Genomic DNA, 17,506 nt, shown 5'->3' with positions numbered 1-17,506 from the left:
TACTGGAATAATGAGTCAATGTAAATCACAACATCAATCTATCTTTGGATTTTGGACACATACTGTAGCTAAACCATTTATTTTACAAACCTAACTTGCGAAGTTGGATCACTCTAGCTATTTCTAAACTCATATTAACACACACACGCACACACACACACACACACACACACACACACACACACACACACACACACACACACACACACACACACACACACACACACACACACACACACACCTCTGAGCTGTCAGAGGTGATGCATCTTCCTCGTTTTGAAGATACAATAAGATCTGGCAGTCTTGACAGTTTTATTATGGCACTGCTCGGACGCCTGACGCTGTTGGTTTAGAGGCGCCCCTGTGCCAAAACCTCAGACACCAATTACATGGTGTGTGGGTATGTCAGATACTGCCCCAGGGGGAGAAGGTGGGTGTATTATTTGTGACTGTTGCTGGCCACAGCTTGTTGACTTTCAGTCACATTCAGATCACCCAGAGCACACTGAGTGTCACCCAAACATGCAGCATCGTGCCCATAGGGTGACACCTCAGATTTGTCCTGTAATGTAAGTTTATACTACTAGTCACTTAGCAATTTGGTCTAACTATCTTAGTTGGCATGCCTTCTGGCTAGGTTGATACATTTTAGAAAAGCAAACAATAACTGAATGTACTGAATAATACTCACATGCCTTTCAATCTTTTACCCAGATTTTAGCAGAGATGCAGAGAGGGATGTTTTGTTTCTTTAAAAAAGTCATACCAGTCAGAGGATACAGATAGTTCAAGAGGTATGCTTTCTTTTGTTTACATATATTTATGTAAAATATTTATATTTATATAATCATTTGATTATGTCTCTAGATTGACCCTTTCCGGACTCCCCCCACCCCAGGTATCTTCACATAATTTGTGCCCCCTCAGATTTTTAGGGTGCATGACGCCCCTGACCCAAACCCATTAACTATAAAACTGGCAGACCTGAAATCTCTCGGTTAGCTGAGGAGAGAAATAGGAGAGGTGAGTTCATAGATGAAATTATGGCTTCTGCAACACTCTTTTTTCATTGTGGGGACAGACAAAACGTCAACTTTGTAAGTTACAGTGTTGTTATGTTGGACCATTATTTAATATTTGAAGCCACTTTTAGATTTTTATTAATGTTGGATAGACATTTTCCTTTAACCATTCTTGCTCCATAGTAACAGATTTGGTATAGTAAGCTCCATTTCCTTTTAGTTCTCAACACTTTGATGATTGCTTTCTTTTCTACATTAATAGGACCCATAATATTTTCATGGCTTTGCCCTACGTTTGAATCAAATAGAGTTCCTGCACATACCATTACATAGCTAAACAGTATCCCTTTCAAACTGAATGGGGTCATTGTATTTAGCCCTGAGGGACTTCTCCAACTGTGCCATCTCCCATCAGTTACAGTAATACTGTTGTTCTGATTAAAGAAGAAATAAAACGGGCCTCCTTTAGACCAGCTGAGTACCTGGAGCATCAGGATTTTGTAGGTTCGATTACAGGCTCAAAATAGCCAGAAACAAAGTACTTTCTTCTGAAACTCGTCAGTCTATTCTTGTTCTGAGAAATGAAGGCTATTCCATGTGAGCAATTGCCAAGACGCTGTGTACTACTCCCTTCACAGAACAGAGCAAAATGGCTCTAACCAGAATAGAAAGAGGAGTGGGAGGCCCCAGTGCACAACTGAGCAAGAGGACAAGTACATTAGAGTGTCTAGTTTGAGAAACAGACGCCTCACAAGTCCTCAACTGGCAGCTTCATTAAATAGTACCTGCAAAACACCAGTCGCAACGTCAACAGTGAAGAGGCGACTCCGGGATGCTGGCCTTCTAGGCAGAGTTACAAAGAAAAAGCTGGCCAATAAAAAGAAAAGATTAAGATGGGAAAAAGAACATACAGTAGACACTGGACAGAGGAAGATTGTAAAAAAGTGTTATGGACAGACGAATCTAAGTTTGAGGTGTTCGGATCACAATGAAGAACATTCTTGAGACGCAGGAAAAATGAAAAGATGCTAGAGGAGTGCTTGACGCCATCTGTCAAGCATGGTGGAGGCAATGTGATGTTCTGGGGGTGCTTTGGTGGTGGTAAAGTAGGAGATTTGTACAGGGTAAAAGGGATCTTGAAGAAGGAAGACTATCACTCCATTTTGATAGCCATGCCATTTTGATAGCTACGCCATGCCATACCCTGTGGACGGTGCTTAATTGTAGCCAATTTCCTCCGACAACAGGACAATGACTCAAAGCACAGCTCCAAACTATGCTATAACTATTTAGGGAAGAAGCAATCAGCTGGTATTCTGTCAATAATGGAGTGGCCAGTCAACCCTATTGAGCTGTTGTGGGAGCAGCTTGACCGTATGGTACGTAAGAAGTGCCCATCAAACCAATCCAATTTCTGGGAGGTGCTTCAGGAAACATGGTGTGAAATCTCTTTAGATTACCTCAAGAAATTGACAACTACAATGCCAAAGGTCTGCAAAGCTGTAATTGCTGCGAATGGAGGAAATTTGGACACAATTATTATTTAAATTACAAATCATTATTTCTAACCGTGTCAAAGTCTTGACTCTATTTCCTATTAATTTTGAAACTAATTTCATGTATGTTTTCATGTAAAACAAGGACATTTATTAGTGACCCCAATGTTTTGAACGGTAGTGTACATTGGAATTCAGAGAGCGATTCAGGCTGGATTTCTTCCAGAACATAATTGATGATCTGATGCTCTGTTTGTCATTGATTGTTTTGCTCCTTTGGATAAATAAAGCAATAAAACATTTTTTTACTTTAATTAATGCTTTCAGTAGGACAAATAATGACATTACATTTATATTTATAATAAACTTGAACTTGATCTTTGTAATATCTTTGCTCTACCTGTATGTTTGAACAAGAATTATATGAAGTATGCATACTCTATTGCATAACAAAACAATATTGCCTCAGCTTACTGTGGGCCCATTGTCTTCTGCACTGAAGCAAGGTCTCCTCCAAATGTCCAATGTACACTGTGAAATGCGTCCCAAATGGGACCTTATTCCCTATGAAGTGCACTACATTTGACCAGGGACCATTGCGCTCTGGTCGAATGTAGTGTACTAAATATAGAAAAGCGTGCCATTTGAGACGCGTCAATGTCTCCTCCAAATGTCCCGTGTACACTGTGGGTTACAGCAGGGCTATTGCCTTGCCTATTAGTTTGGGGGCATTGCAAATCCTGTCTTTCTTGGACAGTGTGAAAATAAAATGAAAAGGTGTTGAAAACAAAGTTTAGTGCAAACTGGAGTTCACTTTTGGTCTGCTGTAACTGGCTAACCACATGACTCCCACCTGTGTTGGACATGCATCATTTCATCTGTCTCATTCTATTTTCAAACAATCTGTCTTTTCTTATCCCTTCACTCCCCTGTTCCAGCCTTCTTTCTCCATGTGAACTGTTATCAAGAATTCTCATAGTTGAATGGCATGTTGGACCAAGGCATTTAAACGGTATAATGATGCCCAAGTAATACTCCATGTATTGTTCTTTATTCGATCCATTTCTTAACCAAAAATGTTTCAATGGTATGGAACGGTTATGGTAGGCCTATTTAATTCATACATTAAGTGAATGGTCCAGACTTTTGCAGAATTCTTCACTCGCCCCAAGAAGATATTTCTATCTCTCCAGTCATACTGTTATGTTGACCGTTATAGTAACAGCCTCTTATTTAGACTAGATGTTAGCATTCTCTGCTGCTTTGCTGTGGTTGCTGGGCAGTGCTACTCTTCACTACAGAATATCAGCATCCCAAATGGCACTCTATATAGCCCTAGTATGGGTTTGGTCAAAAGTAATGCACTATATAGTGAACAGGGTGTCATTTCAGACACAGATTTGTTTCCTCATGGTTCCTCCGGAGTGGAACCTCTCTGTCTCTTTCACAAGTTCAGACCCATGTCAGCCATTTTGCTCCAGCACCATGGCAACCACAGGACAGATGAGGTTGGCATTATAAGAGGTGACTTACATATCAATGAATTTGTTTTGGTTGCATCTAAAGTTTTGAAATTAAGAAATAATTAACAACTACCTGTTTTAATGTTATTTTCTAGGCTGTTACTATAAACAGCTGTTCAAAATTGTTAATTGTTTGATTCTTCAAAATAGCCACCCTTTGCCTTGATGACAGCTTTGCACGCTCATGGCATTCTCTCAACCACCTTCACCTGGAATGCTATTCCAACAATCTTGAAGGAGTTCCCACATATGCTGAGTACTTGTTGGCTGTCTTTTCCTTCACTCTTTGGTCCAACTCACCCCAAACCATCTCAATTAGGTTGAGGTCGGGTGATTGTGGAGGCCAGGTCATCTGATGCAGCACTCCATCACTCTCCTTCTTGGTTAAATAGCCCTTACACAGCTTGGAGGTGTGTTGGATCATTGTCTTGTTCAATAAGATGGGATGGCATATTGCTGCAGAATGCTGTGGTAGCCATGCTGGTTAAGTGTGCCTTGAATTCTAATTAAATCACAGACAGTGTCACCAGCAAAGCACCCCCACACCATCACACACCCTCCTCCATGCTTCACGGTGGGAACCACACATGCGGAGATCATCTGTTCACCTACATAGAATCTCACAAATACATTGTGGTTGGAAACAAATATCTTACATTTGGACTCATCAGACCAAAGAACAGATTTCCACCGGTCTAATGTCCATTGTTTGTGTTTCTTGGTCCAAGCAAGTCACTTCTTCTTATTGGTGTCTTTTAGTAGTGGTTTCTTTGCCGCTATTTGACCACGAAGGTCTGATTCACACAGTCTCCTCCGAAAAATTGATGTTGAGATGTGTCTGTTACTTGAACTTTGTGAAGCATTTATTATATATATATATTATATATATGTTTAGGAAAGGAAAAGCGAAACCACAATCTCAAAACATAAGTAAGAATATATACACTATGAATTAGCACATTTTCATCTTCCTTATGTTTTAAGATTGTGGTTTCGCTTTTCCTTTCCTAAACATATATATATATATATATATATATATATATATATATGACATAACATACACACATGACATAACATATGTGTCTGTTATGTCATGTGTGTATGTTATGTCATATATATATATATATATGTTATATATATATGTTATGGAAAGGAAAAGCGAAACCACTATCACAAAACATAAGGAAGATGAAAATGTGCTAATTCATAGTGGTCTATTATGCAGTACTCAACTCACGAACCTCTCTTTTCTTTTCTCTTTGCTTATTTGAGCTGTTCTCGCCATACTATAGACTTGGTGTCTGTACCGCGGTTAGATAAACACACATAAGACATGGAAACATTTGTAGAATTGCAGGAAATTAGCTTTAAAACAACAACAAAAAATCTCTTTCCGATGCAAAATGTGTAGAATTTTGCAAAATTGGCTTTGAAACTTCTAAATGTTATTTCCGCCTACAAGAAGGGTGTGAACAGTTTGGGGTCGCATGGGTTGCGAGGTGGTGGTCTGTTACTACTTCGATAAATGACAATATCAATCCGGACCTTTGCCACCTAGGAAATATGTGTGACCGGACCTTCTCAAATAGTACTGGAGTACCCCTGCAGGAAACTTTACACCGCAAATACGTTTTAGAGGCTATTTGACATCCAGTAGACATCCAGGAGGATAATGTATTTTTCTCCCTTCAATTTGTGTTAAGCTGTGTAAACTTAGCAGCACACCAACAGACTGAGAGGGAGGGAGGGAGGGAGGGAGGGAGGGAGGGAGGGGAAAAAGAAGGGGAGAAAGGGCTGGAAGTGTAAATGGATGACAGGGAGTAGGAGGAATGTGAAACATTTCTGATCTCGCTCCAGTGACTGTTTATACGGCGGTCAGCTCTGTGACATCACAGCTGAGACTTTATAAATGACAGCCATGCAAAGGAATGAGTAGTTAGCCAACAGCAAGCAGCACTGGTAGCTAGCTAGCACCACTACCAACAACTTCATCACTTAGAGGTTAGACAGACAGACACAACAGAGCAGTCCAATCAACCTACAGTCGTTTCAATGGAAATTTCAAGACAACTCAGTGACAATGTGATAGCCTTGGCATTACTGCTCTGTATGGGTGCACTGCAGGTGAGGCCACACTGGTTTTCTGCTTTTCTCGTTGTGTGTATGGGGAGGTGAACTGTACCTGTATCTTACACCTGTTTCTCAGGATGTGGACTGTCTGTGGAGGTCAATGTGACTACATTCCATTGATTGTATCCATTCATTCCATGGAAAGATCTATCACAAGATTCCAGGTGGTCATGTTGTTTTTATTTGTACATTTCTCTATAGCCAATTTGTAATATTTGTACCTTTCTCTGTAGCCAATTTGTAATATTTGTAACTTACTCTAGAGACAATTTTATAATATTTGTAAATTACTCTAGATCCAATTTGTAATATGTGTAACTTTCTGTATAGCCAATTTGTAATATTTGTACAATAAGCTGTTCATTGCATGATGTACCAGTATTGTACACTGCATATTCCGATGTTTTTTTTTTTTGTTATCTAGAAATGGGCAACAAAAAAAAATACAATTTTTGTACACTTTGATCATCATGAATAATAATGATCAATATTGATGTATTAAGAATATTGTGAATGTTTGATGTTAAATTGTATAATCGCATAGAGAATAGCTTGAGATGACAAATTATGTTTAAAACAATGGTAGAGTCCAGGGAGGATGACATTGCTCCGTCAATGAATAATTGAGGCCAGTATGTCCAAAGATTGCCTGCTGTGGGTTGGCTCCATTATCTGCCTGTAATTGAAAACAGGAGTATTTTGACCAGACAGTGTTGGACATAGTGTACTAGATAGTGTACTTTGACTAGACAGTGTTTGACATAGTAGACAAATTACTTCTACCAAATACAAATTTTTTGACCAAACTTACATTTGGTCAAAAAAAGGATGTTTTATTTCAGAACATAACTGCAGCATTGTTTTAACTGTGATGATGTTTATGACGATTATGAGGATGGCGACAATGAAAATATTGTTGATACTTGAGATGGTGATAATAATGATGAAGATGATTAGGATGACGATGATGACGGAGATAATGATGACGACTATGACGACAACAACAACTGACCAACAATTGACCTCCTACTCCTCTTGCTCTAATCTCTACCTGCTCTAATATCTACCTGCTCTAATCTCTACCTGCTCTAATCTCTACCTGCTCTAATCTCTAACATTTGCCCCCGTGTTACTCCAGGTGTGGTGTCAGCTATGCCCGGGACCTTGCCAGTGCCCCAGCCCCGTGCCCCTGTGCCCAGCTGGAGTCCCTCTGGTCCTGGACGGCTGCCAGTGCTGCCAGGTGTGTGCCCGGCAGCAGGGTGAGGCCTGCAGTGATCTGTACTTGTGTGACAGCCAGCGAGGACTGCAGTGTGACTACAGCACTAGCTTCTCCGGCAACCCTGGAGAGTGTTCCAGTGAGTACCAGTTGTTTATTGACTTTCAGTCATAAACAAACGCAACAGTGCCACCCTTCCTAACAGTAAACAAGCAGCCTCTGCCCAAGCCAAACCCAGGCCTGAAAGATTCAGAGTCAGTTTAGACCAGGTGTGGTTTGGCTTTGCAGTCTGTGTGGGTGGGACAAACAGACAACTCTTTTCTGACACTAAACAACCAACCTCTGCCCATGACAATTAGCAAATAAAGGGAGAGGGTTTGAAGCTGCACTCTGTTAGACTGTCTGTATGTAAGAGAGGGACAAACATACACTCTGTTTAGGGCACATACTCAGCGAGCTAGCCAGCCGGAAAGCGGAGGGGCTTTAGTTTGCCTGTATTTCAAAACACCTCAACCTCTATTTTCAGTGGTAGTGTTGACACACTTCCCATTGAGAATGATAGATTGCAGAGACAACACACACGGATTGCAAAACAGACTTTTCAGTCTCCCCAGGCCTGAGTTGTGTCCCAAATGACACCCTATTCCCGACATGGTACACTACTTTTGACCAGAGCAGTGCACTTAATAGGGAATAGGGTGCCATTTGGGCAACAGCCTGGTTTCCCATAACATCACATAACAACCCACAGGCTTGGCAGTAGACATGAGCCTCTTGAGTCCTTACCTCGCTCTTTCATAAGCTCTCTCTCTCTCTCTCTCTCTCTCTCTCTCTCTCTCTCTCTCTCTCTCTCTCTCTCTCTCTCTCTCTCTCTCTCTCTCTCTCTCTCTCTCTCTCTCTCTCTGTTTGAGGTTTTCCTTTCCTAATTGTATTTCCTTCAGACCAGAGCAGGGGCCATGTTCCAGGGTATGGGTTAGGATTAGGGTGGGGATGCCAGTCCAGGTCTCTGTCCTGTTCCCACATCATACTGGGGTTCAAATACTATGTGAAATCCTTTCAAATGCTTGATTGAGCTTGCCTGGTTTGATGGAGCAATATAATAGTCCCAAAAATACAAACTCTGCCCATCTGGACTCCAGGCAGGCTAGAACAAACGCTCAAACTATTTGATAGATTTCAAATGGAATTTGAACCCAGCTCTGTTCTGTTCATACCCGTCCAGGTCAGGAGGAGTTGGGCTGTGAGATGAATGGGGTTTCTTACCTGGATGGCCAGGTGTTCCAGCCCTCCTGTGCCACCCAGTGCCGCTGCCTGGGGGGAGGTGTGACCTGTGTGCCCCTGTGCCCTGAGGACATCCGTCTGCCCAGCCCAGACTGCCCATACCCCCAGCGGGTACAGCTGCCTGGGAAGTGTTGCAAGGAGTGGGTGTGTGAGAACACAGACAATACCATCCTTCAGGATGCCATCACAGGTAACATCAAGCTTGGATAACAGTCATACACTAGTCTGGTCCAAGATCTATTTGTGCTGTATCCACTACTATGGTGGTTGTTATTGGCAATACAATACAAACAGATCTGGCACCAGGCTTGTCATCCTCTGTTCTGACGCAGGTTTCTGCTACATCTTTAAACTGGACCATATTTAAAAGTCACTGTGGATTCCAAACGTTATTTTCTGATTTTAGACAAGCTACTTGACATATATAAGGAATTGTTCACACAATTGGACACCACAATGACAGATGTTATTTTGTTGATCAAGCTGTAGGACAATATTAACATCCCACAAGTGCATCGATGACGTCGTCCCCACAATGACTGTACGTACATACCCCAACCAGAAGCCATAGATTACAGGCAACATCCACACAGAGATAAAGGGTAGAGATGCTGCTTTCAAGGAGCGGGACTCTAACCCGGAAGCTTGTAAGAAATCCCGCTATGCCCTCTGACGAACCATCAAACAGGCAAAGCGTCAATACAGGACCAAGATAGAATCGTACTACACCAGCTCCGACGCTCATTGGATGTGGCAGGGCTTGCAAACTATTACAGACTACAAAGGGAAGCACAGCCTCGAGCTGACCCGTGACACAAGCCTACCAGACGAGCTAAATTACTTCTATGCTCGCTTCGAGGCAAGCAACACTGAAGCATGCATGAGAGCATCAGCTGTTCTGGATGACTGTGTGATCACGCTCTCCGTAGCCAATGTTAGTAAGGCCTTTAAACAGGTCAACATTCACAAGGCCAGACGGATTACCAGGATGTGTACTCCAAGCATGCACAGACTAACTGGCAAGTGTCTTCCCTGACATTTTCAACCTGTCCCTGACTGAGGCTGTAATACCAACATGTTTCAAGCAGACCACCATAGTCCCTGTGCCCAAGAACACTACGGTACTGTAACCTGCCTAAATGACTACCGACCTGTAGAAGTCACGTCCATAGTCATGAAGTGCTTTGAAAGGCTGGTCATGGCTCACATCAACACCATTATCCCAGAAACCCTAGACCCAGTCCAATTTGCATACCGCCCCAACAGATCCACAGATGATGCAATCTCTATTGCACTCCACACTGCCCTTTCCCACCTGGACAAAAGGAACACCTATGTGAGAATGCTATTCATTGACTACAGCTCAGGGTTCAACACAATAGTGCCCTCAAAGCTCATCACAAGGCTATGGACCCTTGGACTAAACACCTCCCTCTGCAACTGAATCCTGTACTTCCTGACGGGCCGCCCCCAAGTGGTAAGGGTAGGTAACAACACATCTGCCATGCTCATCCTCAACACGGGGGCCCCTCAGGTGTGCGTGCTCAGTCCCCTCCTGTACTCCCTGTTCACTCCTGACTGCATGGCCAGGCACGACTCCAACGCCATCATTAAGTTTGCCAATGACACAACAGTGGTAGGGCTGATCACTGACAACGATGAGACAGCCTATAGGGAGGAGGTCAGAGACCTGGCTATGTGGTGCCAGGATAACAACCTCTCACTCAACGTGATCAAGACAAAGGAGATGATTGTGGACTACAGGAAAAGGAGAACCGAGCACGACTCCATTCTCATCGACGAGGCTGCAGTGGAGCAGGTTGAGAGCTTCAAGTTCCTTGGTGTCATCACCAACAAACTATCATGGTCCATACACACCAAGACAGTCGTGAAGAGGGCACGTCAAAGCCTATTCCCCCTCAGGAGACTGAAAAGATTTGGCATGAGTCCTCAGATCCTCAAAAAGTTCTACAGCTGCACCATCGAGAGCATCCTGACTGCTTGCATCACTGCCTGGTATGGCAACTGCTCGGCCTCCGACCACAAGGCACTAAGTGCGTACGGCCCAGTACATCACTGGGGTAAAGATTCCTGTCAGTGAAAGGCCCTAAAAATGTCAAAAACTCCAGACACCCCACACTCTCTGCTTCCGCATGGCAAGTGGTACCGGAGCGCCAAGTCTAGGTCCAAAAGGCTTCTTAACAGCTTCTACCCCCAAACCATAAGACTCCCGAACAGCTAATCAAATGGCTACCCAGACGATTTGCATTGTCCCCCCTCCCCTCTTTCTTATGCTGCTGTTACTCTCTGTTTATTATCTATGCATGTCAATTTAACTCTACCTACATGTACATATTACCTCAATTACCTGGACTAACCTATGCCCCCATTGACTCTGTACTGGTACCCCCTGTACTCTATACAGACTTGCTACTGTTATTTTGCTGCTGCTCTTTAATCATTTTTAAAATTATATATATATTTTTATTTATCTATTTTTTCTTAAAACTTCATTGTTGGTTAAGGGCTTGTAAGTAAGCATTTTACTGTAAGGTCTACTACACCTGTTGTATTCAGCGCATGTGACAAATAACATTTGATTTGATTTGAGCTGTCACTGACATTCACTGTCTGAGGTCTTTTATTGATGGATGTTTAGCATTTAATTGGGGTGAATTTGGCCAAATGAAAAGACACAATGTCCAAATATAACCACAGCATTTCAATGGAAAAGTCTGGTCAGATGAAGATTCACATTATTGTTAAAATAGAAAGTCCTCTTACAGTGGACCATGTTTCCCATATGCATCCCATATGGCACCCTATTCCCTATGTAGTGCACTATTTTTGACCAAAACCGATATGGTTCTGGTCACAGCGGACCAAAAACACAGCTGGTTATTATGACTCACCGATTCAACCAGAGTTAGGGAGTGATCTCTGTCGATAACACTGCTTTTCTGTGATACAAAAAGACAAAAAGTTCCTGTCCAATTTGAGGCCAATTGAGTCATTTAAGAGACATTATGACATCTGAAACACACTGATACATTTTTTTTTTTACCTGGGAATTCATGTCAGATTAGTTTTTTGGCTCTGAGTTGTTAACAGCTGGATGTCGTGACAAGTCACTCATTCCTCATTGTCCTGTTTGTGCTCGAAGCGCACTGCTGTTATTCCCCATACTTATTCTTCTTTTTAAGACAGCTGAAGCAAGCAATCAAGTATTCTTGAGGAAATTCACCATTCAGTCTCATTTCTCTCCTGGCCTCCTCTCTCCAGCCTCCAGATCAGACAGGTTGTGGCCAGGCATGTCTGGTCCCCAGCAAAACCCAGCCTTTAACTGTATAGACCAGAGTACAGAGTGGAGTGTCTGCTCCCGTACTTGTGACGCCGGGGTCTCCACTCGGGTTTCCAACAAGAACCCAGCTTGCCGGCTCGAGATGCAGAGCCGTCTTTGTAAGGTCTGGCCCTGTCAGGCACTCCAGCCACGCAGAAGCCCCATGGTGAGCCCATACCTGCCCATATAACCTCTCGTAACCCACTCCCCAACCGGCCTACCTCACATGTCATAGGTTATATCAACAGGGATATTAGGTTATGTCAACAGGGATATTAGGTTATGTCAACAGAGATATTAGGTATGTCAACAGGGATGTTAGGTGATGTCAACAGGGATATTAGGTTATGTCAACAGGGATATTAGATTATGTCAAAAGGAACATTAGATTATGTCAACAGGGATATTAGGTTACGTCAAGAGGGATATTAGATTATGACAACAGGGATATTAGGTTATAGCAACAGGGATATTAGGCTCTGTCTTATGGCAAAAGGGATATTAGGTTATGTCAACAGGGATATTAGGTTATGTCACAGGGATATTAGGTTATGTCAACAGGGATATTAGGTTCTGTCTTATGGCAAAAGGGATATTAGGTTATGGCAACAGGGATATTGGGTTATGTCAACAGGGATATTAGGTTCTGTCTTATGGCAACAGGGATATTAGGTTATGTCAACAGGGATATTAGGTTCTGTCTTATGGCAAAAGGGATATTAGGTTATGTCAACAGGGATTTGGTTATGTCAACAGGGATATTAGATTATGGCAACAGGGATATTAGGTATGTCAACAGGGATATTGGGTCATGGCAACAGGGATATTAGGTTATTGCAACAGGGATATTAGGTATGTCAACAGGGATATTAGGTATGCCAACAGGGATATTAGATTATGGCAACAGAGATATTAGCTTTTGGCAACAATGATATTAGGTTATGTCAACAGGGATATTAGGTTATGGCAACAAGGATATTAGGTTATGTCAACAGGGATATTAGGTCATGGCAACAGGGATATTAGGTTATGGCAACAGGGATATTAGGTTATGTAAACAGGGATATTAGGTATGCCAACAGGGATATTAGATTATGGCAACAGGGATATTGGATCATGGCGTCAGGGATATTAGGTTATGACAACAGGGATAGTAGGTTATGGCAACAGGGATATTAGGTTATGTAAACAGGGATATTAGGTATGCCAACAGGGATATTAGATTATGGCAACAGGGATATTAGTTTATGTCAACAGGGATATTGGATCATGGCATCAGGGATATTAGGTTATGGCAACAGGGATATTAGGTTATGGCAACAGGGATATTAGGTTATGGCAACAGGGATATTAGGTTATGTCAACAGGGATATTAGGTTATGGCAACAGGGATATTAGCTTTTGGCAACAATGCTATTAGGTTATGTCAACAGGGATATTAGGTTATGGCAACAAGGATATTAGGTTATGTCAACAGGGATATTAGGTCATGGCAACAGGGATATTAGGTTATGGCAACAGGGATATAAGGTTATGTAAACAGGGATATTAGGTATGCCAACAGGGATATTAGATTATGGCAACAGGGATATTAGTTTATGTCAACAGGGATATTGGATCATGGCATCAGGGATATTAGGTTATGGCAACAGGGATATTAGGTTATGGCAACAGGGATATTAGGTTATGGCAACAGGGATATTAGGTTATGTCAACAGGGATATTAGGTTATGGCAACAGGGATATTAGCTTTTGGCAACAATGATATTAGGTTATGTCAACAGGGATATTAGGTTATGGCAACAAGGATATTAGGTTATGTCAACAGGGATATTAGGTCATGGCAACAGGGATATTAGGTTATGGCAACAGGGATATAAGGTTATGTCAATGGGGATATTAGGTTATGTCAACAGGGATATTAGGTTATGGCAACAGGGATTTTAGGTCATGGCAACAGGGATATTAGGTCATGGCAACAGGGATATTAGGTTATGTCAACAGGGATATTAGGTTCTGTCTTATGGCAAAAGGGATATTAGGTTATGTCAACAGGGATTTGGTTATGTCAACAGGGATATTAGATTATGGCAACAGGGATATTAGGTATGTCAACAGGGATATTGGGTCATGGCAACAGGGATATTAGGTTATGGCAACAGGGATATTAGGTATGTCAACAGGGATATTAGGTATGCCAACAGGGATATTAGATTATGGCAACAGAGATATTAGCTTTTGGCAACAATGATATTAGGTTATGTCAACAGGGATATTAGGTTATGGCAACAAGGATATTAGGTTATGTCAACAGGGATATTAGGTCATAGCAACAGGGATATTAGGTTATGGCAACAGGGATATTAGGTTATGTAAACAGGGATATTAGGTATGCCAACAGGGATATTAGATTATGGCAACAGGGATATTGGATCATGGCGTCAGGGATATTAGGTTATGACAACAGGGATAGTAGGTTATGGCAACAGGGATATTAGGTTATGTAAACAGGGATATTAGGTATGCCAACAGGGATATTAGATTATGGCAACAGGGATATTAGTTTATGTCAACAGGGATATTGGATCATGGCATCAGGGATATTAGGTTATGGCAACAGGGATATTAGGTTATGGCAACAGGGATATTAGGTTATGTCAACAGGGATATTAGGTTATGGCAACAGGGATATTAGCTTTTGGCAACAATGCTATTAGGTTATGTCAACAGGGATATTAGGTTATGGCAACAAGGATATTAGGTTATGTCAACAGGGATATTAGGTCATGGCAACAGGGATATTAGGTTATGGCAACAGGGATATAAGGTTATGTAAACAGGGATATTAGGTATGCCAACAGGGATATTAGATTATGGCAACAGGGATATTAGTTTATGTCAACAGGGATATTGGATCATGGCATCAGGGATATTAGGTTATGGCAACAGGGATATTAGGTTATGGCAACAGGGATATTAGGTTATGGCAACAGGGATATTAGGTTATGTCAACAGGGATATTAGGTTATGGCAACAGGGATATTAGCTTTTGGCAACAATGATATTAGGTTATGTCAACAGGGATATTAGGTTATGGCAACAAGGATATTAGGTTATGTCAACAGGGATATTAGGTCATGGCAACAGGGATATTAGGTTATGGCAACAGGGATATAAGGTTATGTCAATGGGGGTATTAGGTTATATCAACAGAGATATTAGATAAGATCAACAGGACCCATGCCATGCATATGCCTCATATATGTGCTAAAATGTGTGCTCCTGTCACCTCGACACTAATGTAAAGTGTGCTGTCCTTTATTAAATGGCCATACTGTATGGTCTGGAGTATGCTTGTGTTGGAAACGCATGTGCTATGTGTACAACATTGTACAAAAAATCATGTATTATGGTGTTATATTTTTTCTTCAGTAATTGCATTTGAGTTCATTCCTAATTTAATAAAACATACATGAACCTCTATCCTCAGCAGCCATGAGCTCATCTAGTAGGCTAACATTGGTGATCTGTGTGTGTTTTCTCAGTCGGGCCGGCGCTGCGAGCCGAGCTACAGGTCAGTGGTGCCAGTGAGACTGGTGCACCAGGGCTGCTACAGCACACGAGTCTACCGGCCCCGGTACTGTGGCCAGTGTACCGACGCCCGCTGCTGCTCCCCATACCGGACCAGCACGGCCACCGTGGCATTCCGGTGCCCCACAGGCAGGCTCCTACACCGGGCAGTCATGATGATCCAGTCCTGTGTCTGTCACTACAACTGCCCCTACTCAGCTTCAGGCCCCTATGCAGCTGTACCCTACTCAGCTTCAGGCCCCTATGCAGCTGTACCCTACTCAGCTTCAGGCCCCTATGCAGCTGTACCCTACACAGGCCCTTCACGCTCATACAGGAGCCCTGCCATTTGGGGCTAGACTTGCATTTCGTTTCAACACTCTAGTCCCCCTTGAGAACCTAGGGCGTCCACCGTGGCTCTCCACCTCAATATGTTCCGCATAGGGCTTTTTCCCAGGAGATCTCCACTTTACTACTTACTCTAAGTTATTGTAGAGATCTAGAGCCCTATCCTACCCCCCTTCATGGACTGACACTCCCATACTGAGACATGGGAGCAACACGTATTCTGTGTCTCAATGTCCATACTGGTACACTACTTGCCAAATAGATTGCTGAATACATGCCCATTACATTGCTTCCTTCTAAGTGGTATACAAGTATGGATATTGGAACAGAGCCTCTCTCTATCACGACTGGATCCAGCAGGTGTAACCTATACCTCTTAGGATAGATAGGGGAAGTGAAATGGTCTTCTGGGTAATAAACTGGGACTGAGTTGGGGGATAAAGCCCTGACATGACTGGACAAGGTCAGTCTGCACTAAGACCTCTACTCTCTTCCATTTTATCACCTGTCATAGGGTGACCTCATGAGGAGTAGAATAGGTCAATAAACCCTAATTAGCTAGGCTGGTCCCAGGTCTGTTTGTGTTTTTCTCTACTACATGGTCATTGTCAAGCCAAACATTTAGCATGACGTCTCCATAGGGAGTTGGCAAGTGAGCAGAAACAGACTGATAGAGATACTGTTTAGCATATGGAAGTGAACTACTGTCACACAACACGTCTTGTTTACTGATTGACCAACTGTAGTATCATATGACTAGACTAGACGACACCTGACCAGAGACATTTGTTGCCTTTCTTGACTCATCTTAGGTCCTAGTGTTTCTCCTGGACTCGTGACCTGACTTAGTTGAGTGAATAAGTGTTGTTACTTACATTTTCGTGAATTTATTTTACAGAATGACACCAACTTTTGGGTTGATAGACACTGTATCTTGACATGCAAATTCCATCTGTTGTATCAGTTTGTTTGTTTATAAATGTGTCTATTTTGTGATGAAATTGTACTTTTCTTTTTTAAGTTGCTGTAAATATAAACCATTCTTATGCTTTTTGAAACGTACAACTGTATCGCTGATTCTATGCATTGTCCAAAATGTTTTCCATTCGCAGTGTCTTTTGTGTAAAGCTTGAGCTCATTTGTACATTGCATATTATTCAATAATTATTTGCTATATTGAGATGTTGTTGTAATTTCTTCTGTAACTTTCCCATAAATCTCCTTATGATTGATTAGTGATTTGTGTGCTGATATTTCAACATACACACTGTAGAGTCCCAATATCAGAATGCCATGTAAATTCATTGACATCTAGTGGCTTCTATTGGACTCACAGTATCAGTGCAAATAGTTGTGTGATGAATAGGAAACTGACCGGATCTAAATTGATGTCATTTATTTTTATATAAAATGACTGAATGTTGACCTTGATCAAAAAGTTATGTTCTAGGCTTTCCTCAAAAAGCATCTTGTTTCAAACCACTGTTACAAAACTGAATGAAATAAGGGGCCACTGTGTGTGTGTGTGTGTGTGTGTGTGTGTGTGTGTGTGTGTGTGTGTGTGTGTGTGTGTGTGTGTG

General features: G+C 42.0%; 1 protein-coding gene across 1 annotated transcript; it reads left to right on the top strand.

Annotated features, from left to right (window-relative positions):
- The first annotated feature begins 5,989 nt into the window (after window positions 1–5,989).
- On the top strand, window positions 5,990–17,158 carry LOC110532630 (CCN family member 2). Its single transcript, XM_021616697.2, has 5 exons — window positions 5,990–6,165; window positions 7,310–7,526; window positions 8,610–8,858; window positions 11,951–12,174; window positions 15,554–17,158. The coding sequence occupies exons 1-5, from the start codon at window positions 6,094–6,096 to the stop codon at window positions 15,935–15,937; spliced, it is 1,146 nt and encodes a 381-aa protein (XP_021472372.2). The 5' UTR covers window positions 5,990–6,093; the 3' UTR covers window positions 15,938–17,158.
- Window positions 17,159–17,506: the final 348 nt, after the last annotated feature.

Source organism: Oncorhynchus mykiss, chromosome 9 (assembly GCF_013265735.2).
Source record: "Oncorhynchus mykiss isolate Arlee chromosome 9, USDA_OmykA_1.1, whole genome shotgun sequence".
NCBI classification, from domain to species: domain Eukaryota; kingdom Metazoa; phylum Chordata; class Actinopteri; order Salmoniformes; family Salmonidae; genus Oncorhynchus; species Oncorhynchus mykiss.
Note: the sequence above shows the minus strand (reverse complement) of the source record. Positions and strands in the feature narration are given on the sequence as shown.

Excerpts from the sequence above, each read along its gene's own strand:
- LOC110532630 (XM_021616697.2), top strand. The coding sequence starts at position 6,094 with ATGGAAATTTCAAGACAACTCAGTGACAATGTGATAGCCTTGGCATTA. Across the intron at positions 6,166-7,309 it reads TCTGTATGGGTGCACTGCAG|GTGTGGTGTCAGCTATGCCC; the intron begins GTGAGGCCACAC and ends GTGTTACTCCAG. Across the intron at positions 8,859-11,950 it reads CCTTCAGGATGCCATCACAG|CCTCCAGATCAGACAGGTTG; the intron begins GTAACATCAAGC and ends TCCTCTCTCCAG.